Source organism: Miscanthus floridulus, chromosome 15 (genome assembly GCF_019320115.1).
Source record: "Miscanthus floridulus cultivar M001 chromosome 15, ASM1932011v1, whole genome shotgun sequence".
Lineage (NCBI taxonomy): Eukaryota > Viridiplantae > Streptophyta > Magnoliopsida > Poales > Poaceae > Miscanthus > Miscanthus floridulus.
In genome coordinates, this window is record NC_089594.1 from 78823172 (window position 1) to 78848995 (window position 25824).

The 25824-nt window shown below is 46.0% G+C and overlaps 1 protein-coding gene across 15 annotated transcripts; it reads left to right on the top strand.

The window, feature by feature from the left end:
- Positions 1-200: 200 nt before the first annotated feature.
- Positions 201-25824, top strand: LOC136508692 (uncharacterized). 15 transcript variants are annotated; one of them, XR_010772076.1, is made up of 20 exons: positions 201-365; positions 492-720; positions 813-877; positions 964-1048; positions 1158-1337; positions 1607-1691; positions 1942-2108; positions 2330-2465; positions 2733-2955; positions 3047-3209; positions 3283-3501; positions 4366-4402; positions 13475-13520; positions 23742-23898; positions 23988-24258; positions 24361-24460; positions 24840-25059; positions 25156-25276; positions 25373-25530; positions 25622-25824. XR_010772076.1 is itself a non-coding variant. In XM_066503438.1 (18 exons), the coding sequence occupies exons 7-17, from the start codon at positions 1944-1946 to the stop codon at positions 25027-25029; spliced, it is 1707 nt and encodes a 568-aa protein (XP_066359535.1). In that variant the 5' UTR covers positions 201-365; positions 495-720; positions 813-877; positions 964-1048; positions 1158-1337; positions 1607-1691; positions 1942-1943; the 3' UTR covers positions 25030-25059; positions 25156-25277. The 15 variants fall into 15 exon arrangements, 1 of the variants encoding a protein (XP_066359535.1); XR_010772075.1 differs by having other exon boundaries at positions 495-720; XR_010772080.1 differs by lacking the exon at positions 964-1048 and adding an exon at positions 1049-1129 and having other exon boundaries at positions 495-720; positions 1260-1337.

Below are 25824 nucleotides of genomic sequence, written 5' to 3' on the forward strand. Positions count from 1 at the left end.
AATACTATTTTCTATTAACTTGGTAAAATTTTAGCTGTATTCCTTTGTGGAGTATTTCACTATAGCATAATTTCCTAAGAATTTCCGTGACGACTCTGTCACCGTCTGCAGAAAGGCAGGCTACTCTGTCGACCCACGCGGTGATCGTCCTGTATGTGCCCCCCTCCCTGGTCACTGCTCAGCTGTCAGCTCCTCTTGACCATCTCACCACCAGGTTCACCACCACTAGAACGAACCACCAGTTCTTGTTCTCCTCCGTCGTCTCCGCCGCCGGCGACCTCTCTCCTGTTTGCAGCGGTTCTTTTCTTGCTTTCACGCAGCACCATCAAATCCTGCTGGTTTAGTTTCTCTTCTTGGTTGGTAAGGTAAGCTGGCTGCTTGTACTGATACTTTCCTCTGGCAACAGCTAGCAGCATCAGATTTGTTTTGCTTCGTACTACTCACTTGCTAATGGTGGTTCTCTCTCCCCAATGCAACGCAAACACACGCAGCAGCAGCTAGCACACGTGCTTCAGAGTCGCACATCTTCCCATCCGGTGCTACTCTGAAGATCTTTGGAGTTTTCAAGCCAGTTAGTCATCAGGGATATCTTCAACAACTTGCACAACAGTAGTATCAGTTCCTTTTTTTCTTGCTTTCACGCAGCCAGCACCAGTTGTTTTCTCATAATTAACAACTTGGGTGATCAAATCGAATCCTGCTCGTTCCTCTTCTTGGTGGGTAAGCTTTCTTGTAGATGGTTTCTTCTGTTCTGGCGACAGACAGCGGCATCAGCTTTGCTAATGGTGGTTTCCTCCTCTCCCTGCAAGCAGCACAACTCAAACATATATCCTCCGGTGGTACTGAAGATTTCAACTAGCACAACAGTTTGCAAGAGGTGGGTTTGGAGATTATGTGTTTTGCTTTTGCATTGTGTGGCTATGCTGATCTCCCTGTTACTAAACTAGAGTATCTAAACTGTAGCTTCAAAGTTCAGACTTCAGACCCCTTTGTTGCCTCGGCATTCTACTTGAACCGATTATTTACCTGCAGTTCAAATTTTGTCCAGGTATACAACACCAGAAAAAAAAATCTCTCTTTCACGAGGGAGGGAGAAGGGGGGTGTTCTGTCTTGTGATGTAGTAGACTAGTAAGTCGGTATTCTTTTCATCTTGCAGGCTTTTCATGACGGTACTGTCGCAGATACTGCCGTAGCCTGTGACGTTCTATTTTTATTGAATTGGAAGCTCATATATATTAATAAAACATTAAAAACGGAGTCTAGGGGACTGGACAAGAAATCTCAAGGAGATAGTCTTGGGTGCTGGCTGCAGAGGCGGAGCTTCGTTAGGACCAAGGTAGGTCATGGCTCCCCCTATGTTTGTGCAACTTCATAGTAAGGGTTAGGTAGAGCTTGCTGAATCAATTTTTTAATCACCGAATAGTGCTCAAAGCAAAAGACTAGCATGGATGGACTTATTAAGAGATAGTCTCACATATTTCACGATACATCTCTCTCAAAGCATGATATGTTCAAGGCTACTTGTTGCGATTTCCCTCGCCTCTATATTTATCGTCTTAAAGCTAGTGCTAGCTCTTGAGAGTAGTTTGCTTATGTGATTTACAGAATAATTTTCAAAGCGGACACTATTGTCATTGTAGTTTGCCCCTCCTGATTTTGTGTACAAGCTCCGCCACTGGCTGGCTGGCAGGTATGATGAGTTGAGCTGCTCCGATACGTGCTCTAACAAATATACTCTGTTAAGTAGCTAGTTTTTCATGTACTGTATCCTAGCCGTTCGTATTTGCAAGTCGCATTACAGTTCTTCGTTCTGCTGTACATCGGATGATGTAATTTACATGTCGAAGAAACTCATAACAGTAATAATTAAAATACCATAGTAATCTATGTTTGACACAAGTATATCATTTTCCCACCTAAAGCAAGCTCCATGTAAATAGGCATGGACAGCAGAGCTACTGAAAGTGAGATACTGGAGTTGGAGAACAAACTGCTGCATCCAACTGCAGGACCAATTTCTGTGCCCCTATACTTCCTGAAATTGATTACACGTGATTTTTGCATTGTGCAAGAACTCGGCAGGGGTGGCTACGGAGTGGTTTACAAGGTATGACTGATTCTTTTCGCTCCAATCAATCTTCAAATGTTGGAAGCAATAATTAATGAACGGATCGGACATCAATTCTATGAAGGGCATTCTCCGGTGCGGTTCAATTATTGCTGTCAAAAAGTTTAATAAAATAATTCTGGAGGGTGATCACCCATCCTTCGAGAACGAGGCCTCTTTTCTTATTTCTTATGGATATCAAACACCAAAATGTAATACAGCTTCTAGGGTACTGTGCTGAATCAAAGGGGGTGATGATGAAGCAACCGAACAGGAAAGTTATCGTTGCTGAAGCACAAACAAGAATGCTCTGCTTCGAGTATATGTGTAATGGAGGCCTTGATAAGCATCTTTCAGGTGCGTTTCGGAAACACTTACGGGACATAATTATCAGCTCCCTTTGTTTTCATTTTCTCTAGTTTACATTCCACAATCAGCAGAGCACTGAAATATAAATTTGGTCAGACATAAATTGACTATCTATGCATAATAACTTTGTTTTTGGACGAGCTAGAAACTAGATATTACTATTACTGCACTCAACCACACAAAATGTGTTTCATTGCTCTTATTATTAAGCATGATATGACAAGATTAATTATGTCTAGAAAAAGTTTTCTACAGATGAATCTTCAGGTCTTGAGTGGAACATGAGATACAAGATAATTAAGGGCATATGCAGTGGTTTGAAATACCTTCATGGGCGCAATATTATTCATCTGGACCTTAAACCTCAAAATATATTAATGGATGCTACTATGGTGCCAAAAATTGCGGATTTTAGTTTGTCAAGGTTTTTAAGTGAACAAAAATCCAAAACTATCACTTCAAATTGCCGCGGAACCACGTAAGCTACACCCCACAACGAATACCATTTGCTTTCTTTGTATGGTCTCGATTATGCTTGCCGCATCTCAAACTCTTGATGTCTACTGCAGGGGATACATGGCACCAGAATACATAGACAGGGGCATAATCTCAAAGAAAGCAGATATATTCAGTTTGGGTGTCATAATCATAGAGATACTCAAAGGCTGCAGGGATGACTATCCAGACTATCGCCAAAGCACCGAAACAGATTTCCAGCACTTCAGAGAGAAAGTAATAAGAACTAACGGATCTTCGGCATGTGTACCATCGCTCTAGCTCACTTATTATATATGCAATTGTGTAGGTGCTCAGTAATTGGAGGAATAGATTCGAAAGATCATCGAAGTATACAGCACTGGAACTACATACCCAACAAGTAAAACAATGCATCAACATAGCCTTGGAATGTGTGCACCATGAGAAGGAGAAAAGGCCAAATTTGTCAAATATAATTGAAATTCTTAATGCAGCAGAAGGAAGCTATTGTGTTCAAAATGGCGAAGATTTACTGGTAGATCACCAGGTATGATACCTTATATCCCATTGAGTATGCGGCCCTTTCTGCACTTTATTGCAATATTAGAGGTGAAAAGTGTCCTACAATTTTGGAATATGCTATTTTTTGGGTATAGTCATGACATGTGCCTTAGATCACCAGGTATGATATCTTATATCCCCATTGAGTAAGCAGCCCTTTCTGAACTTTATTGCTTTATTTGAGTATGGAAAGTATCTTAAACTTTAGAATAGGCTAATTTTGGGGTTTAGTCATGATATGTGCTTTAATTATTTTTTCTTAAAACCAACTTGATATGCTTGTAATGAATGATATGTTTCTTTAGTGAAAACTAACAGATAATGTGTGGGAAATTCCATAAATAGTATTTCCTTTTCATTATTTTTTTAGTGGGATGCAAACCGTCTGCTCAAATATTCTTACCAATCAATATGAAAGGTTACGTTTTTAAGGAAAAATAAGCTTAATAACATGAGGCTCGCTTTTGTTCGATGAAGAGAAAAACAATCCTATTTGATTCTTATCATGTCCCAGTTTAGACTTCTGGAATCTCTACACTCTAATTCTGAGCCAAGCTCAAGCAAATTAGAAGGCCACGTCATCTACTTTCTACAGTGCCATACCTTAACAGCGCTGGTAAAAGCTCTAAGGCCACGTCAACTACTTTCTACAGTGTCATACCTCAGTAGCGGTAGTAGAAACTCTTCCAGAAAATACCAGGACCGTCACCTATACCAATACCAACTATATATACGGGCCGCCTGTCCCTTGAGCTCCCAATCTCTTTCAGTTAAGCTATATATATAGCACACGTCTCTCCAGCTTCTTCAGAAATTTATTTCCACTCAGTAATATTTTTCTACTGCACAGATCATCCATCTGGGTTGGGAAAAAGATCATCTTAGAGGTAAGTTTCAATGCTCCGACTCTGAATCATTGCCGGTAAAAAAAAAAATCCTCCTGCATTCATTCTATTCTATGATTCTATCTCCCTGCCGCCTCCTGCCTTGCTCGTCTGGATCGAGAGGGGGCGGAGAGCGGGGGCTGCTACAGTCCGCCCGTTCGGACGGAATTCACGCGCCGGCAGCAGCGCGCGCGCTTGATTTCTGGGCTTTTTCGTGGGCCGTTTCGATTGAATACGAGCCTGCAAACGCATGCTTCGTGAGTGCATGAGCTGACGTCATACCTTTTTGCACGTCAGAATTTGCATGTGGTGATTTTCTTCCGCTTAATTTGCATGCACTGATGTCATATCTATACAAATGAAAAAAAGTCATAACTCCTAAACTGAGTATTCAAATTAAATTCTGATTACACCATCGTGTTTCTTGCAATAAATCCTTCAAAATAAGACCCCACATGAATATATTTAGATAAAATTTTGTTAATGAACATTTATCTAGTAAAAGATAGAACATTTTATTTTACTGAGTAGAGGCAATGTTTTAGGTTCAGAAAACATTGTTCCGTCTTCACAATAAAAATATTCTCAATTTAGAAAAAGTAGTACTCCAAATCTAAAGAAATAAATTATAGGTTTAAGTGATTAGTATTATAATATCTGTGAAACTAAAAAATGAGAACGACAAAAATTAGAAAGTATATAGAATTGGATAATAAATATATAACATTATATAAAATAGAAAGAATAATAAAAGATAGAACAAAGCATAAAGGAAAATAAAAAATAAAAAAACCACGTAAAACAGAGACAATATTATCACATGGATATTATTAAAGTTTTGAAAAGCCTTAAAAATATACTATATAATATGTCAGACGTATTATATAATACTCAAAGATAGTCGTAGAACATCCCATTCATACTACGTAGTATACATGTAATGTTATATAAAAGGAAAACAAAATAAAATAAAAATAAATAATAAAAAAACAAACAAAAACATGCGCCACGCATCCACCTTCCACCTCTGTCACCGTCGAACACTTGGATGCGATGATTGGCGCCAAATCATCTCATGAGTACCATGTAAATACTCCAAGATAATCATGGACATCCCATTTTATACAATATGGACATTCTAAAATACATCATAGAACATCACATATATACCACTTAAACATCACAAAAATACATCATAGAACACCACTGTATAGTACGTGAACATCGTAAAATACTTCATAGAACATCACATGTATATTGCGTGAATATTATATGTATACCACGTGAACATAGAATACATAGTAGAACATAACATGTATACTACATGTGTCGGGTTCATAAACCCGGGGTCTTCAATGGACCCGTTTTCCTGCAAAACCCGGCCCAGCAGGCGGCGTAGCAACAACACGCTCCTGGGCCGGCCCAGATACATAGTGATAGGCCGGGACAACGAGACTAGGTAGTACACGTATACATTCTCTCTTTCTCTCTGACTTGTAAGGCCATCCCCTTCAACTATAAAAGAGGATGAGCTCTCTCTCTCTCTAAAGGATGACTCAAGGACTCAACGACCTGAGGACTTGAACAGCTCAATAGCTCTAGAACTCGACAGCTACACAGAGCATACGCTCCAATACCTAGCGCACGTTAGAGCACCCATCACTCTCGGCCATTCGGTTCAAGAGTCCGATCGGGCCCTTAACACCCCCTTCTCGTTCCTACTCGTTTGTAACCTCACAGCAAACTTCGAGCACCTGGGCTCAGGAATAAAGTCATCGACCGACTGAAACTGGACATATGGCACGTTGCTTGAACCAATATAAATCCTGTGTCATTGAGTGTTAGGTCACATCCGATCACAACGCACGATACAACTACAAATATTTATTTGTTGGTCACTTTTCGCACTGACAACATGAATATCACATGTATATTACGTGAATATCACAAAATACATCATATAACATCACATGTAAGCTACGCGAACATCACAATATACATCATAGAACATCACATATATACTACTTGAACATCACAAAATACATCATAAAACACCACATGTATAGTACGTGAACATCACAAAATACATCACAGAACATCACATGTATATTGTGTGAATATTATATGTATACCACGTGAATATCACAAAATACGTAGTAGAACATCACATGTGTACTACGTGAATATCACATGTATATTACGTGAAATCACAAAATACATCATATAACATCACATGTAAGCTACGTGAACATCACAATATACATCATAAAACATCTCAAACTACGTCATAGAACATCACATGTATACTACATGAACATAAAAAAATATATAATCGAACATCATATGTATACTAGGTGTACATCACAAAATCCATCATAGAACATCACATACATACTACATCACATGTATCTCATATAATATAGGAAGTAAAAAAGTAAAATTATATTAAAGTAATTAATTAGAGTAAAATAACAAATAAGAAAAAAATACTAGAGTGAAAATAGAAAAAATAAAATGAAACAAAAAAACATAAAAAGAAATGAGAAGAAGAAAAAATAGAAGAAAAGAAAGAATAATGCAAAATAATAAAACATGAATAAAATGAATACATAAAATAAAGATGAAAACATAAAAATTAAATAAAAAGAAGAAAAAAGAGAAATAACTAATGCTATGAATATATAGAAATAAATAATTAACTTAAATATACAAATTGAACAAAAATAACCAAAGATAGACAAAAGACAAGGAAAATAAAAACCATAAAATAGAAATGCTACGTAATAGAGGCAAGTAAATAAAAACATCACATAACTACTATGTGAACAAATGAGAGAAAAAGAAAAGAAAAATAAAAAGGAAAGAAAAGAAAAGGAAAAGAAAAGAAAAAAGAAATATAAGAAAAAAACTAAAGGAGAAACGAACATAACAGCCTACCCGGAGTAGAAAAAGAAGAAATGTAATAAAAAGGAAAAAAAAAGAGAAGCTAACTACCAGCCTATCGGGAGTTGACAACAAAAAAAAAAGAGAAGAGAAACTCGGCGTCGCTGCGCTCTTCATGGAGTCGGTGGCTCGCTGCGCTACGTGGGCCACTACATCCGTCGCTGGGCCAATTCAGTCGTACTCGCCAACGCGCGGGAATCGTCACGCGCGGGAATCGTTGGCGCGCTGCTCCGGTTCGAACGTTTCGGCAGAGAGTGTTGGCTGCCAGAGGGCAGCTTGGCCAACAGGCCGCTTGGATTGTATTGTAAAAATGACTTTTTAGATACAAAGATGCTAACCACTGCATATATAGGCAAGTGGTGTACCTACTCCTTAGCATATTCTAACTGCATAAAGCAGATGCTATGATTCCTACTTGGTTGCCAAGGCACCATGATCAACTTGGTTGCCAAGGAAACACATTACAGTGAATAGTAAATATCTATAGTAGGTAACTTAGAAAAACAAGAACACTAGGCTAACTACTGACAATTCTCCCCTTTAGCCTTGTGGTCCTTGGAAGTGATGTGCTTGAGCCCAATTCTTCCCCTCATCTCTTCAAATTTTGATCTTCCAAGAGACTTGGTTAGAATGTCAGCTAGCTGATTAGTGGTGGATATGTGATCAGCCTTGATACTTCCATCTTCCAAGCAGTTTCTGATGAAATGGTACTTGATTCTGATGTGTTTACTGCGCTCATGAAAGACTGGATTCTTGGCTAGAGCAAGTGCAGATTTACTGTCAACCTTCAGTTCGACCACTTCCACATTCCTTCCAAGGAGGTCTGCTAGTAGCCTGGATAGCCAAATAGCTTGTTTTGCAGCTGTGGTAGTGGCAATGTACTCAGCTTCACAACTAGATAGAGCCACCACCTTCTGCTTCACAGACTGCCAGCATACAAGATTGCTTCCCAGGAAGAACAGAGTGCCGCTAGTGCTTTTGCTGGTGTCAATGTCCCCAGCCAAGTCACTGTCGCAGTATCCAACAAACCTTGCTCTCCCTGGAGCTTTAGTGTAATCAAGTCCGAATTCCAGAGTACCAGCCACATATCTCAGGATGCGCTTGATGGCAGCTTGGTGCTCTGCTGTTGGTCTCTCCATGAATCGACTGACAAAGCCAACTGAGAAGGCTAAGTCAGGTCTTGTGTGGACCAAGTATCGCAGGCTGCCCACCAATCTTCTGTATTGGGTAGGATCAACTTCTGCAGCCGTGCTCTGCCTGCTCAACCTCAGCCGCTCCTCCATTGGTGTATGGGCAGGGTTGCAGGCATCCATGCCTCCTAGCTCAAGGATCCTCTTGGCATAATGGGTCTGCCTCAGAGTGATCCCAGCTGAATCTTGATGTACTTCGACTCCCAGGTAGAAGGACAGAAGGCCGAGGTCGCTCATGTCGAAGACCTTCTTCATCTGAGCCTTGAAACCTTCTATGGCTTGAGTGCTGGCACCGGTGATGATCAAATCGTCAACATAGACACCGATCAGCAGCAGCTCCTCCCCTGTTCCTCGCCTGTACATCGCAGCTTCATGGTCGCTTTGCTGGAAACCCATCTCCTTAAGGGTGGCATCCAGCTTGGCGTTCCAAGCTCGCGGAGCCTGCCGTAGGCCATACAGAGCCTTGCGCAGACGGTACACCATCTTCTCCTTCCCGGCGACGGTGAAGCCAGACGGCTGCTTCACATACACCTCCTCCTTGAGGTCGCCGTTGAGGAAGGCTGATTTGACGTCCATGTGGTGGACGCGCCATCCTTCTTGGGCCGCCAGCGCGAGGAGAACTCGGACGGATTCCATGCGCGCCACAGGAGCAAACGCGTCGTCGAAGTCGATCCCTTCCTGCTGGACGAAGCCCCGCGCCACCAAACGCGCCTTGTACTTGGTCACCGCGCCCCGCTCGTCCTTCTTGAGCTTGTAGACCCACTTCAGAGTGATGGGCCGATGACCGGGAGGAAGCTCCACAAGTTCCCAAGTGCAGTTCTGCTCAACTGCCTTGATCTCCTGCTCCATGGCGGCCTGCCAGGCAGGATCGCCTTCAGCCTCCGTGAAGTTCGCCGGCTCGCCGGCGTGCGTGAGGTGAAGCTCGGCGAAGAGACGTGAAGCCGGCAGCGGTGTGGGTGCGTCTCCGATGATGTTGGGCATGGTACGGTACCGCAGCTGCTCGCCACCGTAGGAAGCATCAAGGCGATCGTCGTCGTCCTCGAGCGGTGACGTGAACTCAACTGGGTCCGCCTGCTCGGTTTCTGCTGCTGGTGAAGCAGAGGAAGCTGGTGAAGCAGAGGAAGCTTGTGGATCGTGCTCCCCTAGAGCTGGTGACGGCGTGTGCGGCGGAGCTCCGTCTGTGTCGACTCCCCAGAACTCGATGTCGAAGTCACTGGAGGCGGAAGCTGACGTCCCGGCGGCCGAATTGGACCAATCCCAGCCGCGCCCTTCATCAAACACCACGTCGCGGCTCACCTTAATGCGCCCCGTCGCCGGATCGAGGACCCGGTAGGCCTTGGCGCCCTTGGCGTAGCCGATGAAGACCCCAGCCTTGCCGCGGTCGTCGAGCTTGCGTAGGTGCCCGAGCTCCCTTGTGTAGGCGACGCAGCCGAATGTACGCAGGTAGCTCACCGCCGGCGCTCGTCCGTGCCAGGCTTCATAGGGGGTCTTGCCTTGCAAGCTTCTTGTCGGCGCGCGGTTGAGCAGATGCACCGCCGTCATTACCGCCTCCCCCCAGAATTTGGCCGGCATGGACCTCTGCTTCAGAAGCGCGCGCGCGGTCGCCATGACCGTCTGATTGCGCCGTTCCACAACACCGTTTTGCTGCGGTGAGTGTGGTGCAGGGTAGTGCCGCTTGACTCCTTCGGCGGCGAAGTACTGCGCCAGCTCGCCGACGGTGAACTCTCCTCCATTGTCGGTCCGCAATACCTTGAGCTCACGGCCGGTCTCCTTCTCTGCTTCGGCCTTCACCCGCTTCACGGCATCCGCAGCAGCATCCTTGGTTGGCAGAAGCACCGCCCACATGAAGCGGGTGGCGTCGTCCACCATCAGCAAGAAGTAGCGGCGCCCTCCTGGCGTCGCCGGCGTCACCGGCCCACATAAGTCGCCGTGGACGAGGTCCAAGGGCGCCTGCGCGCGGTACTGCGCCTGCTGCGGAAATGGCTTGCGGCGGAGCTTGGTAGTGACGCAGGTGTCGCAGACTTGCTCCGCATGCTTGATCACCGGCATCCCCCTCACCATCTCCTTCTTGCCGAGCTAGTGCAGCGCCTCGAAGCTGAGATGCCCGTAGCGCTCATGCCACCTCCATGACTCGTCCTCTTTCGTGGCGGCAAGACATACCGGCCGCGCGGCCTCCAAGTGCAGGACGTACAGCCGACTGGGCCCGCGATGTACCTTGGCGAGAAGACGACTACGCCGGTCCCAGATGCGGAGCACTCCATGATCAATCTCCACCCTGGAGCCTCCTTCGTCGAGCTGCCCCAAACTCATAATTGAGTTCCGGAGCGCTGGGATGTAGAAGACGCCGTGGAGGACGCGCTGATCTCCGTTTTTGGCCTAGAAGACGATGGAGCCGGTCCCCTTGATTTCCACTCGAGACGAGTCGCCGAAACGCACCGTGCCGTGCGCCGTGGTGTCGAGCTCGGCGAAGAGCTCCCGGCGGCCGGTCATGTGATGCGTGGCCCCGCTGTCGAGGTACCATCTGTCAAGCGCCTCCTCGTTGGCGCTGGTGTTGAGGAAGACACGCGCGCGCGGCTCGTTGATGTCGAGGGAGACCGTGGCCTTGGAGCAGACGGCTTCGTCCTTCTCGTCAAGCTTGAGGAAGCCGTGGGCGAAAAACAGAGCACCATCATCGTCCTCTGCTTCTGTGACGTGCGCAGCACCGCCACGCCCTCCACCGCGCCGTCCACCTCGATCACCTCCAACACGGTTGCCTCCTCCGCGTTGGTTGCCACCGCCGCCGCCGCGGTCACCACCACCACGGCGCGGCTGGCGGCAGTCGCGCGCCCAGTGGCCGCGATCACCACAGTTGAGGCAGGTGTCGTCGTTTACGCCGCGATCGTCGCCACCGCCTCTGTCTCCTCCACTGCGATTTCCCTTCCAGCGCTGCTTCTTGCCACCGCGTGGACGACGTCGTGGTTCCTTGCCCGACGCGGAAGCGGCAGCCTCCTCCTTCTCCTTGGCACGCCACTGCTCCCTTGTCAGCAGCAGTCCACCGATGGCGGCCGGTTCCGCGTCCAATGCCTCCATGTCGTCCACCGTCTTCAAGCGTCCAGACACCTCCTCGATGGTGAGGTCCTGGAAGTCCAGAAGCGTCTCGATGGCGATCCGGAGCTGAGCGTACTTTGGCGGCACGGCGCGCAGGAGTCTCTCCACCGCGCGCTCTTCATCGATGTCGTTGTCGCCGTGGAGAAGAAGCTGCTGCTTCAGGGCCATCAAGCGAAGGGTGAAGTCCTCGATCTGCTCTCCTGGACGGAAGGCGAGCTTCTCCCAGTCGCTGCGGAGTCGCTGGAGCGTGGCGCGGCGCACTCGATCGACTCCGATCCGCGCGGCGGCGATGGAGTCCCAGGCCTCCTTGGCCGATCCCTTCTCGGACAGCGGCATCTGCATCTCTTGTGGCACGGCGGCGATGATCGCCTCCACCGTGCGCCTGTCCTCATGGTATGGCAGGTCCTGGTACTCGATCGCATCCCAGAGTTGCCGCGCCTGGAGCTTCAGCTTCATGATTGAGGCCCACTCATGGTAATTTGTCTTGTTGAGCATCGGCCAGGTGGAACTTGCGCCAGAGTCCTTGTACACGGTCTGGATCACCGGCGAGCGGCCCCTGGCCCGTCCGCAGCGGCGATCCTGATCCCGATCGGGCTACCGCGTCTGCCTGCGCTCGCGCTCCGGACTCCTCCGTGGAAACGGGCGGCGATCACGCGGCGGATCCTCCTCCACCAACTCTCGACGCAGAGCCGCGGTCGTGGCAGCTGCGTTCCGAGCTACTGCTGCTGCGGCCTCCGCGGCCTGCTGCGCCTGCGCGGCTGCGGCCTCTGCCGCGGCCAGACGCTGCGCCCGCTGCTCGGCGGCGGCGGCTGCTGCTGCTGCTCTCTCTGCGGAGGTGGCCATGCTCTTCCCTGTCTCTCAACCGGCTCTAGATACCAATTGTTGGCTGCCAGAGGGCAGCTTGGCCAACAGGCCGCTTGGATTGTATTGCAAAAATGACTTTTTAGATACAAAGATGCTAACCACTGCATATATAGGCAAGTGGTGTACCTACTCCTTAGCATATTCTAACTGCATAAAGCAGATGCTATGATTCCTACTTGGTTGCCAAGGCACCATGATCAACTTGGTTGCCAAGGAAACACATTACAGTGAATAGTAAATATCTATAGTAGGTAACTTAGAAAAACAAGAACACTAGGCTAACTACTGACAGAGAGCAGAGGAAAGGGAGGAGGAGATCGAAGCGGATAGCCAATAGGCAGGGCTACGAAGGCAACTAGGGCCCGGTGGGAAAGGGATTGCGGTCCGCCCTGAGTGACGCCCCAGCAGCGTCGCCCGCGCTCGCGTCCACTGCGAGGTGGTTGGCGCCGCACGCCCACACCCCCGCCTACGCCGGCGGCACCGCGTCTCCTAGAGGAAGCCGCGCCGAGGGCCATCGAGCTCGCACCGGTGGAGTCGCGTGCGCCCAGGGGGCGGCCGCACCACGCGTCGGGGAACCGGCTACGCACTGGCACTGGCAGGCAGGCGGCAGCAGCGACGTCGTGGCGGGCTGTAGGCTGGCGGTGGCCATCTGGCTGGGGGCGGCTGCTGGCAGTGGCAGTCCAGCGGGTAGCGGCGGCAGGCGCCTCCAACTCCTCTGTCCTCTCCAATAGCATTTCAAGAACTAATTCTTGAATCAGGGCTGCGGACCGCAGCCTGCCTGGACTAATAGCTACAGTCTTCGATAATTTATTCATCTGCAAAAAATATCTTGAAATTTGCAATGTTGTTTGTCTCTTTTGTAGGATTAAACTTTCTTATAGTTTCTATAGATATTTCATATATCTTTCATACGTTTCGAACAAGAATAAATATATAACTGTAAATATCAACCTATTATTTCAGTTGATCTAAGGGGTGTGTATTAATACAGGGAACACTTCATACAGAAACTTTGGAGAGAATCAACCAAGTAAAAGGTATGTGTCATATACATAATATTTTTGTTTTTCCCTTTTTTATAAATTGTTCTTAAAACACCAAGCATGTAATCCTGAAAGTATTATTTAAACAATTAATTTTTTATACCTATCTAATCATTGTTTTCATTTTCTTAATATTTTGTCATAATATTCGTTTAGATATATAGCAATGGTATACAGAAAAAGAAAGCACGTTACTATAGTGGATGACAATATCCAAGCAGACTGCAAAAAAAGAAGAATTAACAGAATGCAGAAAATATCAGAGATCAAAAATAAAAGAAAAAGAAATAGTGACGAAAGTGAAAAATATGAGACAAAACGCCTACATTTAAACATTGATATTGCTCATGCTTATTTATCCTCAAATGAAGGAGTGGTTTCATTTCCAACAGATTATATCCAGCATCTAAAGCAAACCTATCAACAAAGATCATACTTAGGAATACCTGAATATACTTGTAAGTATTGCAATGCCAATTTCTGGTTTTATGAAAGAAATATTACCGACTCAAGGAAAAATAAAGAAGTCATATACTCCAACTGTTGTAAACATGGGCAAATCAAAATACCACCTTTCAAAGATCCACATGAATTCCTATTTAGACTAATAAATAACAAACATGAACCTTTATCGAAACATTTCTTACCAAAGATAAGACAATACAACAGTTTATTTGCATTTACATCAATGGGTGGCAATATCGATAAAGATATCAACAAAGGTGAAGGTCCATATGTATTTCGTATTAATGGCCAAATACATCATCGCATAGGGTCCTTATTACCACCACCAAATAAAACTTCAAAGTTTGCGGAACTATATATTTTTGATACAAGAAATGAAATCCAAAATAGGATACGTGCCCTACAAAAGGAAGAACCCGAAGAAAATAATTTAGATCCAACAATAGTTATAAAACTTAAAGAAATGCTAGATAATAACAACCTGTTAGTTAAAATATTTCGCCATGCTCGAGATCTTCTTCAAGAACATAATGGCATTGATATCAGCATTCGTATTATAGGAGCAAACAAGGGAGATCAAGTACAATATGAAATGCCTCACTGTGAAGATTTAGCAATGCTTATAGTTGGTGATCTAAATCTAGAACAATATAAGCGAGATATTATAGTGAGTAGTAAACAAAGAGGGTTGCAACGCATATCAATATTGCATCCAGCCTATATGGCTTTGCAATATCCATTATTATTTCCCTATGGTGAAAGAGGATTCCAGCTAGGTATACCATATTGCATAAATAATAGTACATCAAACAATAAAAGAAAAAGAAACACAGTAACAATGCACGAGTACTATAAGTACCATATGCATTTCCGTCCAAACCAGGCAAATCCGTACTTATGTTATATATGGTAGATTTTCAAAGCAAGCTATTGTAGATGCACGTGCAATGGAAGATGAAGATAGACTTATGTATATTGCTAAAAATCAGGATAAACTAAGAACCTACTACCTTCAAGGAATATTTGATGCTATAGAGAAAGGATTAGATGAAGGAAATCAGGTTGGTAAAAGAGTTCTATTATCATCAAGCTATGTTGGCTCGAGATGTTATATACTACAAAATTACCATGATGGTATTGCTATATGTCGTGTATATGGACCACCTGACTTATTTATAACATTTACATGCAATCCAAAATGGCCTGAAATCAGTCTAGCTATATTACAAGGTGAACAACCGAATGATAGACCTGATATTATAGTACGTGTATTCCATATGAAACTAGAACAATTGCTCAAAGATATTCAGATAGGTACAATCTTTGGTCCAATATTAGCTCTTCTGTACTCTATAGAATTTCAAAAGAGAGGCTTACCACATGTCCATATTTGACATAACTCCTGAGATAATAGACAACTGGATATCTGCTGAGATTCCACACCCACGTCTAGATCCTTTAGGATGTATTCTTATATCAGAACATATGATGCATGGTCCTTGTGGAACATTAAATGAAAATTGTCCATGTATGAAAAAAGGTAGATGTTCTAAATTTTTTCCAAAAGAGTTCCAAGACGAGACTAATTTTACAGATAACGGTTTCACACAATATCGACGTAGAGATACCAAATTCTACATACGTAGAGATAATCATAACCTAGATAATAGATAGGTAGTCCCTCATAACTTGCAACTTCTAAAAAAATATCAAGCACATATCAATGTAGAATATGTAAACCAAAGTAAACTGCTAAAATACCTTTGTAAATATGTAAACAAAGGACCAGATAGAGCAAAAGCAATATTTCAACGTATCAAAAATGGTGAAGACGCACCAACAAATGAAGAAACAAAAGATATAGACGAAATAAAAGAATATTTAGATTGCAGATATATCTGTGAGCAAGATGCGATTTGGAGATTACTTGGATTTGATATACATTACCATTGGCCACCAGTTGAAAGACTTCCAGTTCATCTACCTTTTATGAATATAATAAGATTACAAAAAAATGCAAAGCTAAAGGCTATTATTGTGGATCCAAAAAATCAAAAAACAATGCTCACACAATGGTTTGTGTTAGAATTAATTGCTCATTTACTGTAATCTCCTAGCTATCTATGCAGGCGCCAGCTATACTGGCCCTTTCACACTGCTGGCCCCTTGGGCCATCCCCTCTCTCTCCTATATAAGTGTAATCCCTTTTGTAATCTATTATCAAGGAATATACAAAGCCTAATGGCCTTTGTCTAATATGGTATCAGACTAATCGTATCCCCTGCTTCCGCTACTCTCTGCCGCCACCCAGCCCCGACCCGCGCGCGCCTCTCCGGCCGCCGCGCTCTGGCTGCTGCGCCCGCCCCAACGGCCGCCGCGCGCCCTCCTCCGGCCGCCGTGCGTACGCCGCCGGTTCCCGTACCCATGGCTACTATTTCCTCTGGCGGCGATTCCGGCTCCGGCGCCTCGGCTGCCGCCGCCGCGACCAAGCTCCGCGACGAGGCGCTCGCCGCCGCCAAGGCTCTGGAAGTTGAGGCCGCCTCCCTGCGCGACTCCAACCAGGCGCGCAGCGCCCAACTCAAGGAGGAGGCGGACCTCCTCAAGTCCGCCGCCGCCGCCCAGGAGCGGGTCCGCGCTGCCGCCGCCGCTCTCGACTTGGAGCGCGAGCAGGCAAACCTGCTGGAACAGCAGGCCGCGGCCCTCCGCGCGCGGCTTCACCCCGAGCACCACCGCGACGACGACTCGGAGGGCGACGCCGACTCCATCGCCACGGAGACTGCGGCTATCGCCCATCTTCATAGCCAGGCAGCCGCTGTGCAGAACATCAAGAACCTCATCCCGATTGTTCTTGATCTGCAAGCCTCAAACTACTCCAAATGGCGTGGTTACATCCTGCTCATCCTCGGCCGGTTTGCCCTGAAGGACCACGTCCTCAGCGACGCCATCCACCTCCACGATGCGGCATGGTCCCGCATGGACTGTGTTGTCGTCTCATGGATCTTCAACACCATCGCCCCTGACCTCCTCGACGTCGTCCACGAGCGTGACGGCATCACTGCTCGGGCGGCGTGGCTCGGCCTCGAGCAGCAATTCTTCAACAACCGTGAAACACGCGCCATGCTCCTCGACGCCGAGTTCCGCACTCTCTGCCAGGGTACTCTATCTGTGGATGAATACTGTCGCAAGATGAAGCACATGGCGGACGCGCTTGCCGACCTTGGCGAACCCGTCCTGGACCGGACCCTGGTGTTGAATGTGCTGCGCGGCCTCAACGAACGCTTCCAGTTCATGTCGTAGCTCGTCACGAGGCAGAAGCCCTTCCCATCCTTCGCCGACGTCCGTGCTAACCTGAGGCTGGCCGAACTCAACATGGCGTCACCTTCAGCTCCGCCCTCGGCCCTCGTCACCGCGCCGTCCAGCAAGCCGCCTGCTTCGTCCCCTGCTCCTCAGCGCCCTCCACAGCCTGCTAGGGGACAGCAGCTCGGCCACACCCCTTCTCCTTCACGCCATCCTCAGGCTGCTGGGGGCCAGCAGTCCGGCAACGGCAATAACCGCGGACGACGTCGCCGCGGTGGACGCGGCCAAGGCGGCGCCCAAGCCGGCACTCAAGTCGGCCCACCGAATGGCCAACAGTGGCCATCCTTCTTCAACCCATGGACCGGGTCCATCCAGATGTGGCCCGGGTCCAACCCAGGCGGCTCTCGCGGTCCACCGCCACAGCAAGCTCTCATGGCCGGGGTGACCCCGGGTTACTTCGCTCCTCCGCCGGTTCCCGGGGCATACTACCAGGCGCCCCAGCAGGCACCCACCTCGTCGTCGCCCTGGACTACTGAGGGCCTCGCCAACGCTTTCAGCACCGTCACCCTCACTCCGCCGTCAAGCACCTCGGATTGGGTCTTCGACTCGGGTGCTTCCTCTCACATAGCCGGCACTCCTGGTATGGTCACCATGTCACCAACCTCCTCCTTTCCTTCTTCAATTGTTGTGGGAAATGGCGCCACTCTTCCGGTTATTGGCACCGGCTACTCAACCCTCCCTGGCCCATTTCGCCTCAACAATGTTCTCATTGCCCCTGACATTATTAGAAATCTCTTGTCAATTCGGAAATTCACCACTGATAATCTTCTTTTTGTCGAGTTTGACCCTCTTGGTGTTTCTGTGAAGATCTTCGTACCAGGAACCTCCTCCTTCGCTGTGATAGCTCGGGACCCCTCTACACCTTGCAGCTCCCGACATCACCATCCGGTTCCTGCGCTCTCGTGGCCACTCCCTCCTTCACTACTTGGCATTATCGGCTCGGTCATCCCGGGAAGGCTACTCTTCAGACTCTTGCCAAGTCGTCCTCCATCATCTGCAGCAAGCCCGTCGATGACACTCTCTGCCATGCTTGCCAGCTTGGGCGTCATGTCCGCTTGCCTTTTAACCATTCCTTGTCTCGTGCAACTAAAAATTTCGACTTGATACATTGTGATTTGTGGACTTCCCCAATCGTCAGTGTATCCAGTTTCAAATATTATCTAGTCATTATTGATGATTGCTTGCATTTTGTTTGGACTTTCCCTCTTAAGCTAAAGTCTGACACCTTTAATGCTCTCTCCAATTTTTTCGCCTATGTGCTCACTCAGTTTGGTTGCACCATCAAGACTGTGCAGTGTGACAACGGGCGTGAGTTTGACAACTCCGCGTCTCGCGCTTTCTTTTCTGCCAAAGGTGTCACCCTTCGCATGTCATGCCCCTACACCTCGCAGCAAAATGGCAAAGCCGAGCGCATGCTTCGCACCGTCAACAACGTCACCCGCACCTTGCTCTTCCAAGCATCCATGCCCCCCACTTACTGGGCTGATGCCCTTGCCACCGCCACTCTCCTCATCAATCGCCTCCCAACCAAGACCCTGAACATGAGCACTCCCTTCTTTGCCCTCCATGGCACTCTCCCCTCCTACCACGGCCTTCGAGCTTTCGGGTGCACCTGCTACCCCAACCTCACCGCCACCACTCCTCACAAGCTCGCTCCACGATCTTCCTTGTGCGTCTTTCTTGGCTATTCTCCTGACCACAAGGGGTATAGGTGCCTTGACCTCGTCACAAACCGCGTCATCATCTCACGCCACGTTGTCTTCGACGAGACAACGTTCCCTTTCTCCCTCCGTCGACCTTCGCCACCCACACACGAGCTTGACTTTCTAACTAACGACGATTCGTCGTCAGTTTTTCTTCCACCTGCAGGTACACCGTGGGCTGCTGGCCCTCTACCAGCCCGTGTGCCCTCCCAGCCGGTGCCCACCTTGGGCGCACCGGCCCTCCGGCAGCCTCCGCCGGGCTTCATACCCCGGCCGCCGGGCTCCTCTCCAGCTCGACCTGTACAGGCGCCCATGACGCCCTCTGTACAGGTGCCCACTTCGCCGACGCCCATGGCGCCCTCGGGACAGGCGCCCACTTCGCCGACGCCCATGGCGCCCTCGGGACAGACGCCCACTTCGTCGGCGCCCATGACGCCCTCTGCAGAGGCGCCCCCGGCTCCCTCTGCTCCGGTGCCCACAGGTCCTTCTGTACAGGCACCCGTGGTGGCACCCCCTGTACAACTACCTCCAGCGTCCTCCTTCAACAAACCACCGGTCATTCATGTCTACACCCGGCGTCCACCCGCCCCCAGCTCGCCACCTGCGTCCCCTGTTGGACCACCTCCTCGACGCTCCAACATGATTCCTTCACCGCCGCGCTTCGTCAAGAGTGACCCTCCTCTTCCAACAGGAGCTGTCCCCATCCCGCCAGTCGCCAACACTCATGGCATGGCGACCCGCGGGAAGTCCGGTTACCGACAGCCGCGCCTCGCGCTGCACACTGAGGCTATGTCACCTCTACCACGCTCCTGTCGTGATGCCCTCGCCGACCCACATTGGCGTCGGGCCATGGAAGAGGAGTATGCCGCCCTACAGGACAACAACACTTGGGATCTCGTTCCCCGTCCTGCCAAGGCAAATGTGGTCACCGGCAAATGGATCTTCAAGCATAAGTTTCATGCCGATGGTTCCCTGGACAGATACAAGGCTCGCTGGGTGCTTCGCGGGTTCACCCAACGTCCCAGCGTTGATTACGACGAGACATTCAGCCCCGTCGTCAAGCCTGCTACCGTCCGGACTGTCCTCACCTTGGCTCACTCCCGGGATTGGCCAATTCATCAACTTAATGTGAAAAACGCCTTCCTCCACGGGACCCTGTCAGAAACAGTCTACTGCTCACAACCCACTGGTTTTGCTGATCCTGCACTTCCTGGTCATGTATGCAAGCTCAACAGATCCCTCTATGGACTAAAGCAGGCTCCACGGGCATGGTACAGCCGGTTTGCCTCCTTCCTACTTTCTTTGGGTTTCAGTGAAGCAAAGTCAGATACATCCCTCTTCATACTTCGCCGTGCCACCGAGACAGTCTACTTGCTTCTCTATGTCGACGACATCGTCCTCACTGCCTCCTCCGAGCAGCTACTGCATCGCCTGATTGCAGCCCTCAAGAACGAGTTTGCCATGAAGGACCTTGGCCCCCTTCACCATTTCCTCGGTATGGCAGTTCAGCGCCACAAGGATCACCTCACTCTGTCACAGCGTCAGTACATCCTGGACATTCTTGCTCGCCATGGGATGAGCAACTGCAAGCCTTGCTCCACTCCTGTTGACACCTGCGCCAAAGTTCCTGCAGATGCCGGTCCTCCTGCTGCTGATCCCACTGCCTACCGCAGCCTTGCAGGTGCACTCCAGTACCTGACATTTACTCGACCCGACATTGCGTATGCTGTCCAGCAAATCTGCCTTCACATGCATGATCCCCGAGAAGTTCACCTTGTGGCTGCCAAGTGGATCCTTCGGTACCTTTAGGGCACCCTCAGCTTCGGTCTGATTATTCCTCGGTCTGCTCCAACACAACTTGTTGTGTATACTGATGCGGATTGGGCCGGCTGCCCTGACACCCGACGCTCCACCTCTGGCTATGCTGTCTTCCTCGGGGGCAGTCTCATCTCCTGGTCCTCCAAGCGGCAGCCCATTGTCTCTCGGTCGAGCGCCGAGGCTGAGTATCGGGCTGTTGCCAACGGCGTTGCCGAAGCATCCTGGCTGCAGCAACTTCTACAGGAGCTGCACCACCCTTTACAGACTGCCTCCCTCGTCTACTGCGACAACGTCAGCGCCGTTTACCTCTCCTCCAACCCCATTCAGCATCAGCGCACCAAGCACGTGGAAATCGACCTCCATTTCGTCCGAGAACGCGTTGCTATTGGTGCTGTTCGTGTGCTTCACGTTCCCACCACCTCACAGTTCGCAGATGTCTTCACCAAAGGGCTTCCGTCTTCTGTGTTCATGGACTTTCGCTCCAATCTGAACGTTCGCTCCACCGCTGTTCCGACTGCGGGGGGGTGTTAGAATTAATTGCTCATTTACTGTAATCTCCTAGCTATCTATGCAGGCGCCAGCTATACTGGTCCTTTGACACTGCTGGCCCCTTGGGCCATCCCCTCTCTCTCCTATATAAGTGTAATCCCTTCTGTAATCTATTATCAAGGAATATACAAAGCCTAATGGCCTTTGTCTAATAGTTTGAAGCCAATAAAAGTAATAAAGAAGCTAGAGAACTTACATATTGTGAGTTTCCCAACAAATGGAGGTGGGACGAAAAAAACAAAAAATGGGTTAAGAGAAAACATGGTTTCAAGATAGGACGCTTATATTATGCAAGCCCAACAGAAGGTGAAAGATTCTACCTACGTATGCTACTAATGATAGTCAAAGGAGCAACAAGTTATGAAGACATTAGAACATACAATGGCACTATATATCAAACTTTTAAAGAAGCTTGCACAGCACGGGGTTTACTAAGCGATGACAATGAATGGTACAAAGCTTTCGACGAAGCTGCAAATTGGGCAACGAGCTCACAGTTAAGATATCTATTTGTAACTATGCTTTTGTTTTGTAACTTACAAGACGAAAGAAAATTCTATGAACAAAATTGGACAAAAATGACTGACGACCTTGAGCGACAACTAATTATTAGACACTATCCGGTAGCGTATTCTCCCACTGAGATCGAACTACAAGATTTATTGCTCATACAACTTGAAATATTCAATAAGAATGGAACAAGCATAAATACTTATAACTTACCGCAAAATTTGTCCAATACTCTCTAGAAAAAAATAACTGTCTTATAGAAGAGGAATTAACCTACAACATAGATCAACTAGAAGAACAAGCCAATAAAATGTACCTTCAGTTAAATAAGGACCAAAAATATGCTTTCCATGAGATAATAAATAGTGTGCTATACAATAAACCAAATTTGTTCTTCATGTCTGGTCATGGAGGAACTGGAAAAACGTTTTTATGGAATGCAATTGTGTCATACTTAAGAGCACAACACAAGATAGTACTAACAGTTGCATCATCAGGTGTAGCCTCATTATTACTTCCAAATGGACGGACAGCTCATTCAAGGTTTAAAATTCCCATAGATATCGATGAATTATCACTATGTGACATAAAAAGAGGATCAAAACTAGCTGAACTACTTCTACAGACTAACCTAATTATATGGGATGAAGCAATAATGACAAATCGACAATGCTTTGAGGCACTGGATAGATCCCTAAAGGATATAGTTTCTGAGATAGATAATGAAGCTTGTGAAAAACCATTTGGAGGAAAAGTCGTCCTAGGTGGAGATCCCAAACAGATACTTCCAGTTATTGAAAATGCTTCAAAAACACAAATTATAAATGCTTCAATATTTAGATCATATCTTTGGGATGATGTCAAAAAGTTAAAGTTACATGAGAATATGCGTCTACAAAGAATAGAATCTAGCAACTCAGAATACGAAGAACTAGAAAGCTTTAGTAATTGGATTCTACAAATTGGATATGGCTGCACTAAAAATAGTAATACAGAAAACGAAAACATAGACGATGATACTTCCATAGTTGAAATACCAACGATTTACTACTGTACACAACAGAAAATAAAATAGAAGCATTAGTTAATTTTACATTCCCGGATTTCAAAACAAAATACAATGATCCAGACTACCTAAAACAAAGAGCTATTCTATCGACAACAAATGATATAGTTGACCAAGTAAATGACTATATACTGACCTTAGTACCTAATACAGAGAGAGTATTTTAGTGCTGACTCAATATCAAATTGCATGGATACATGTAATGATGCAAATGTATTGTACCCTGTAGAATATTTGAATACCTTATATGCAAATAATTTTCCTTCACATCGATTGAAGCTTAAGAATGGAACACCAATAATGTTGTTAAGAAACCTTAATCAAAGCTTAGGCCTTTGCAACGGAACAAGGCTAGTAATAACTAATTTAGCAGATAATATTATAGAAGCTGTTATAATAACAGGTACACATATAGGAGAGAAGACATATATACCTAGAATAAATTTGACTACATGCGGAAATCGCTGGCCATTTACTTTGTGTCGAAGACAATTTCCTATAAAAGTTTGCTATAGCATGACCATAAATAAAAGCCAAGGGCAGACTCTATCAAAGGTAGGAATATATCTTAAAAAACCAGTTTTTACACATGGACAACTCTACGTTGCAGTCTCAAGAGTTACAAACAAAAGTGGCATGAAAATATTGATTGAAAATCAAGATGGCACATGTGGAACGACCACTAAAAATATTGTATATAAAGAAGTAATACAGGTGGTTTGATTTTATAACTCCTCTTTATTTCAGATTGCAGATGCAGGGAAATCCAGTTCTACTCTCAGAGCTGCGGCCGAAAGGACTGGAGTATGTCATATGTGTGCGGATATCAAGAATGTGGGAACACAGAGGCACCAATGAACAAAATGATATCAAGCACCTTGACCTTGTTCTGGTTGATGAAAAGGTATCATGAAATGTGCAATACACAACATACTATATGTGCCCCAGAATTAATATATTGCTACTAATATTTTTATCCTCCATCTACCACAGGCCAATGCAATTTATGCTGAGATTCCACCTGATGCAATTCCTGTTTGCAAACCTCATCTAGAAAAAGGCAAAATTGTCTATGTGGCGAAGATAACAGTAGAGAAAGCCAAGCCAACATTCAAGGTTGTGGACCACCCCTATATGATCAGACTAAATAAGAGAACAATAATTGCCGTGCCAAATGATCAGCCAGACAGCTTTCCAAAATACACATTCTCGCTCACTCCTTTTACTAGCCTGCTTCAGTACCTAAAGAATGAAAATTTTCTAGGTACTCTACTTTTCCTCACAGTATAAACTAATCATTTCACACTACTTTTTTTCAGATGATAAAAAAATAATTATTTAAATCTAACACTATTTCATCTTGCAGATGTCATTGGAAGAATTATTGCTGTGTCAAATGCAGCAAATGTTTACTTAAGTTCAGGAGATTTAATGATGAGGAGACTAATAAAACTCCAGGACCTCAGGTATTCATTAAAATTAAGACATACACTACTTCAAACTGCGAAGTCATCTCAGTTTGGTACATTCAACATATTTTCTTTCCTACTTTATCCTATATGTTCTTTCAATCTCTAAAATATGAATCAAAATAATAGCAACCTGATCGGTACAGCTACTCTGGCTGTACAGTTTGGTTACTTTGATTACTGTACAGTTTGTGTTTGTTGCTTTGCATCAGCAGCCTACAACACTGCAGCCGTAGCACAGCCGAGCGGAGCCTAGATCTCCTATCCTTTTCTGTTTTGTCAAGTGTAGCAGCTTAAATTGTTTTCAGCAAAAGCAAGTTTCATTGAGAATTTTTTTATCACAAGAGTTTCTAATTATAATTGTCTTATGCTACAGTGGAAACACCATCGATTTATCACTTGTTGGAAAAAGAGCCCTAGAATTTGATGGAGAAACGGTTCTAAAAGTTGGAAACTATCATTTTTTAAGTGGCAATATTTGTGGGCACTCTAATAAAAGTCTACAAGGGAAACTATCATTTTTTAAGTGGCACGTCAGCATGTCGCTGGTATATCAACCTCAATGATATACCTGAAATCAAAGCTTTCCAGAAAAGGTAAAGAAATATATTAATCTATCTATACATTCTATGTATGTTGCTCTTATCAAAAGCTTCTAATTTAACTATCTCCCATGGCTCTATAAATTGCAGTCTTCCACTTGTATCTGAGCCAATTCAGCATCTATATCTTCAAAGTGAAGATGATAGCCAGCGGAGCTTCGAGCAAAAGACATTGCTACAACTAAAGGATATAGACCCTTTCACTGAGAAGGTAATTTTATTATTTACCCATACAAAAAACCTTAGACTTTTATAATGAAAGAATTATATCCAACTAATTATATATACAAACTGTGAATCCATGCAGGATAAAAAATATGAATGTACTGTTACCATTATTACAATCACAGAAAACGAACCATGGTGCTACCGAGCATGCACAATTGACAACCATACTATCAGACATCAAGATAAAAACTTTAAATGCACTAAAGAAGATTGCACAAACACCCAGTTTGATTGGAGGTAAGCCAATTCTATTTTCCCATTATAAACAAGATTATATACTAATTACACAAAAAACAATCTCTAACAGCCTGTACTTTATTGTTTTCAGATACAAGATATCATTTATTGTTACTGATGGAACATATAATCTTGAGTTCATGATCTTTGAAAAACGAGGAGCAGAACTCATTGGTAAAAGTGCAGAGACTCTCCGAAAGCAATATGACATCACACAGACTCCTCCAGAAGTCATATTATTGATAAATCACAAATTTACCTTCATAGTCAAGGTTCTGTACAAAAGCATAAATG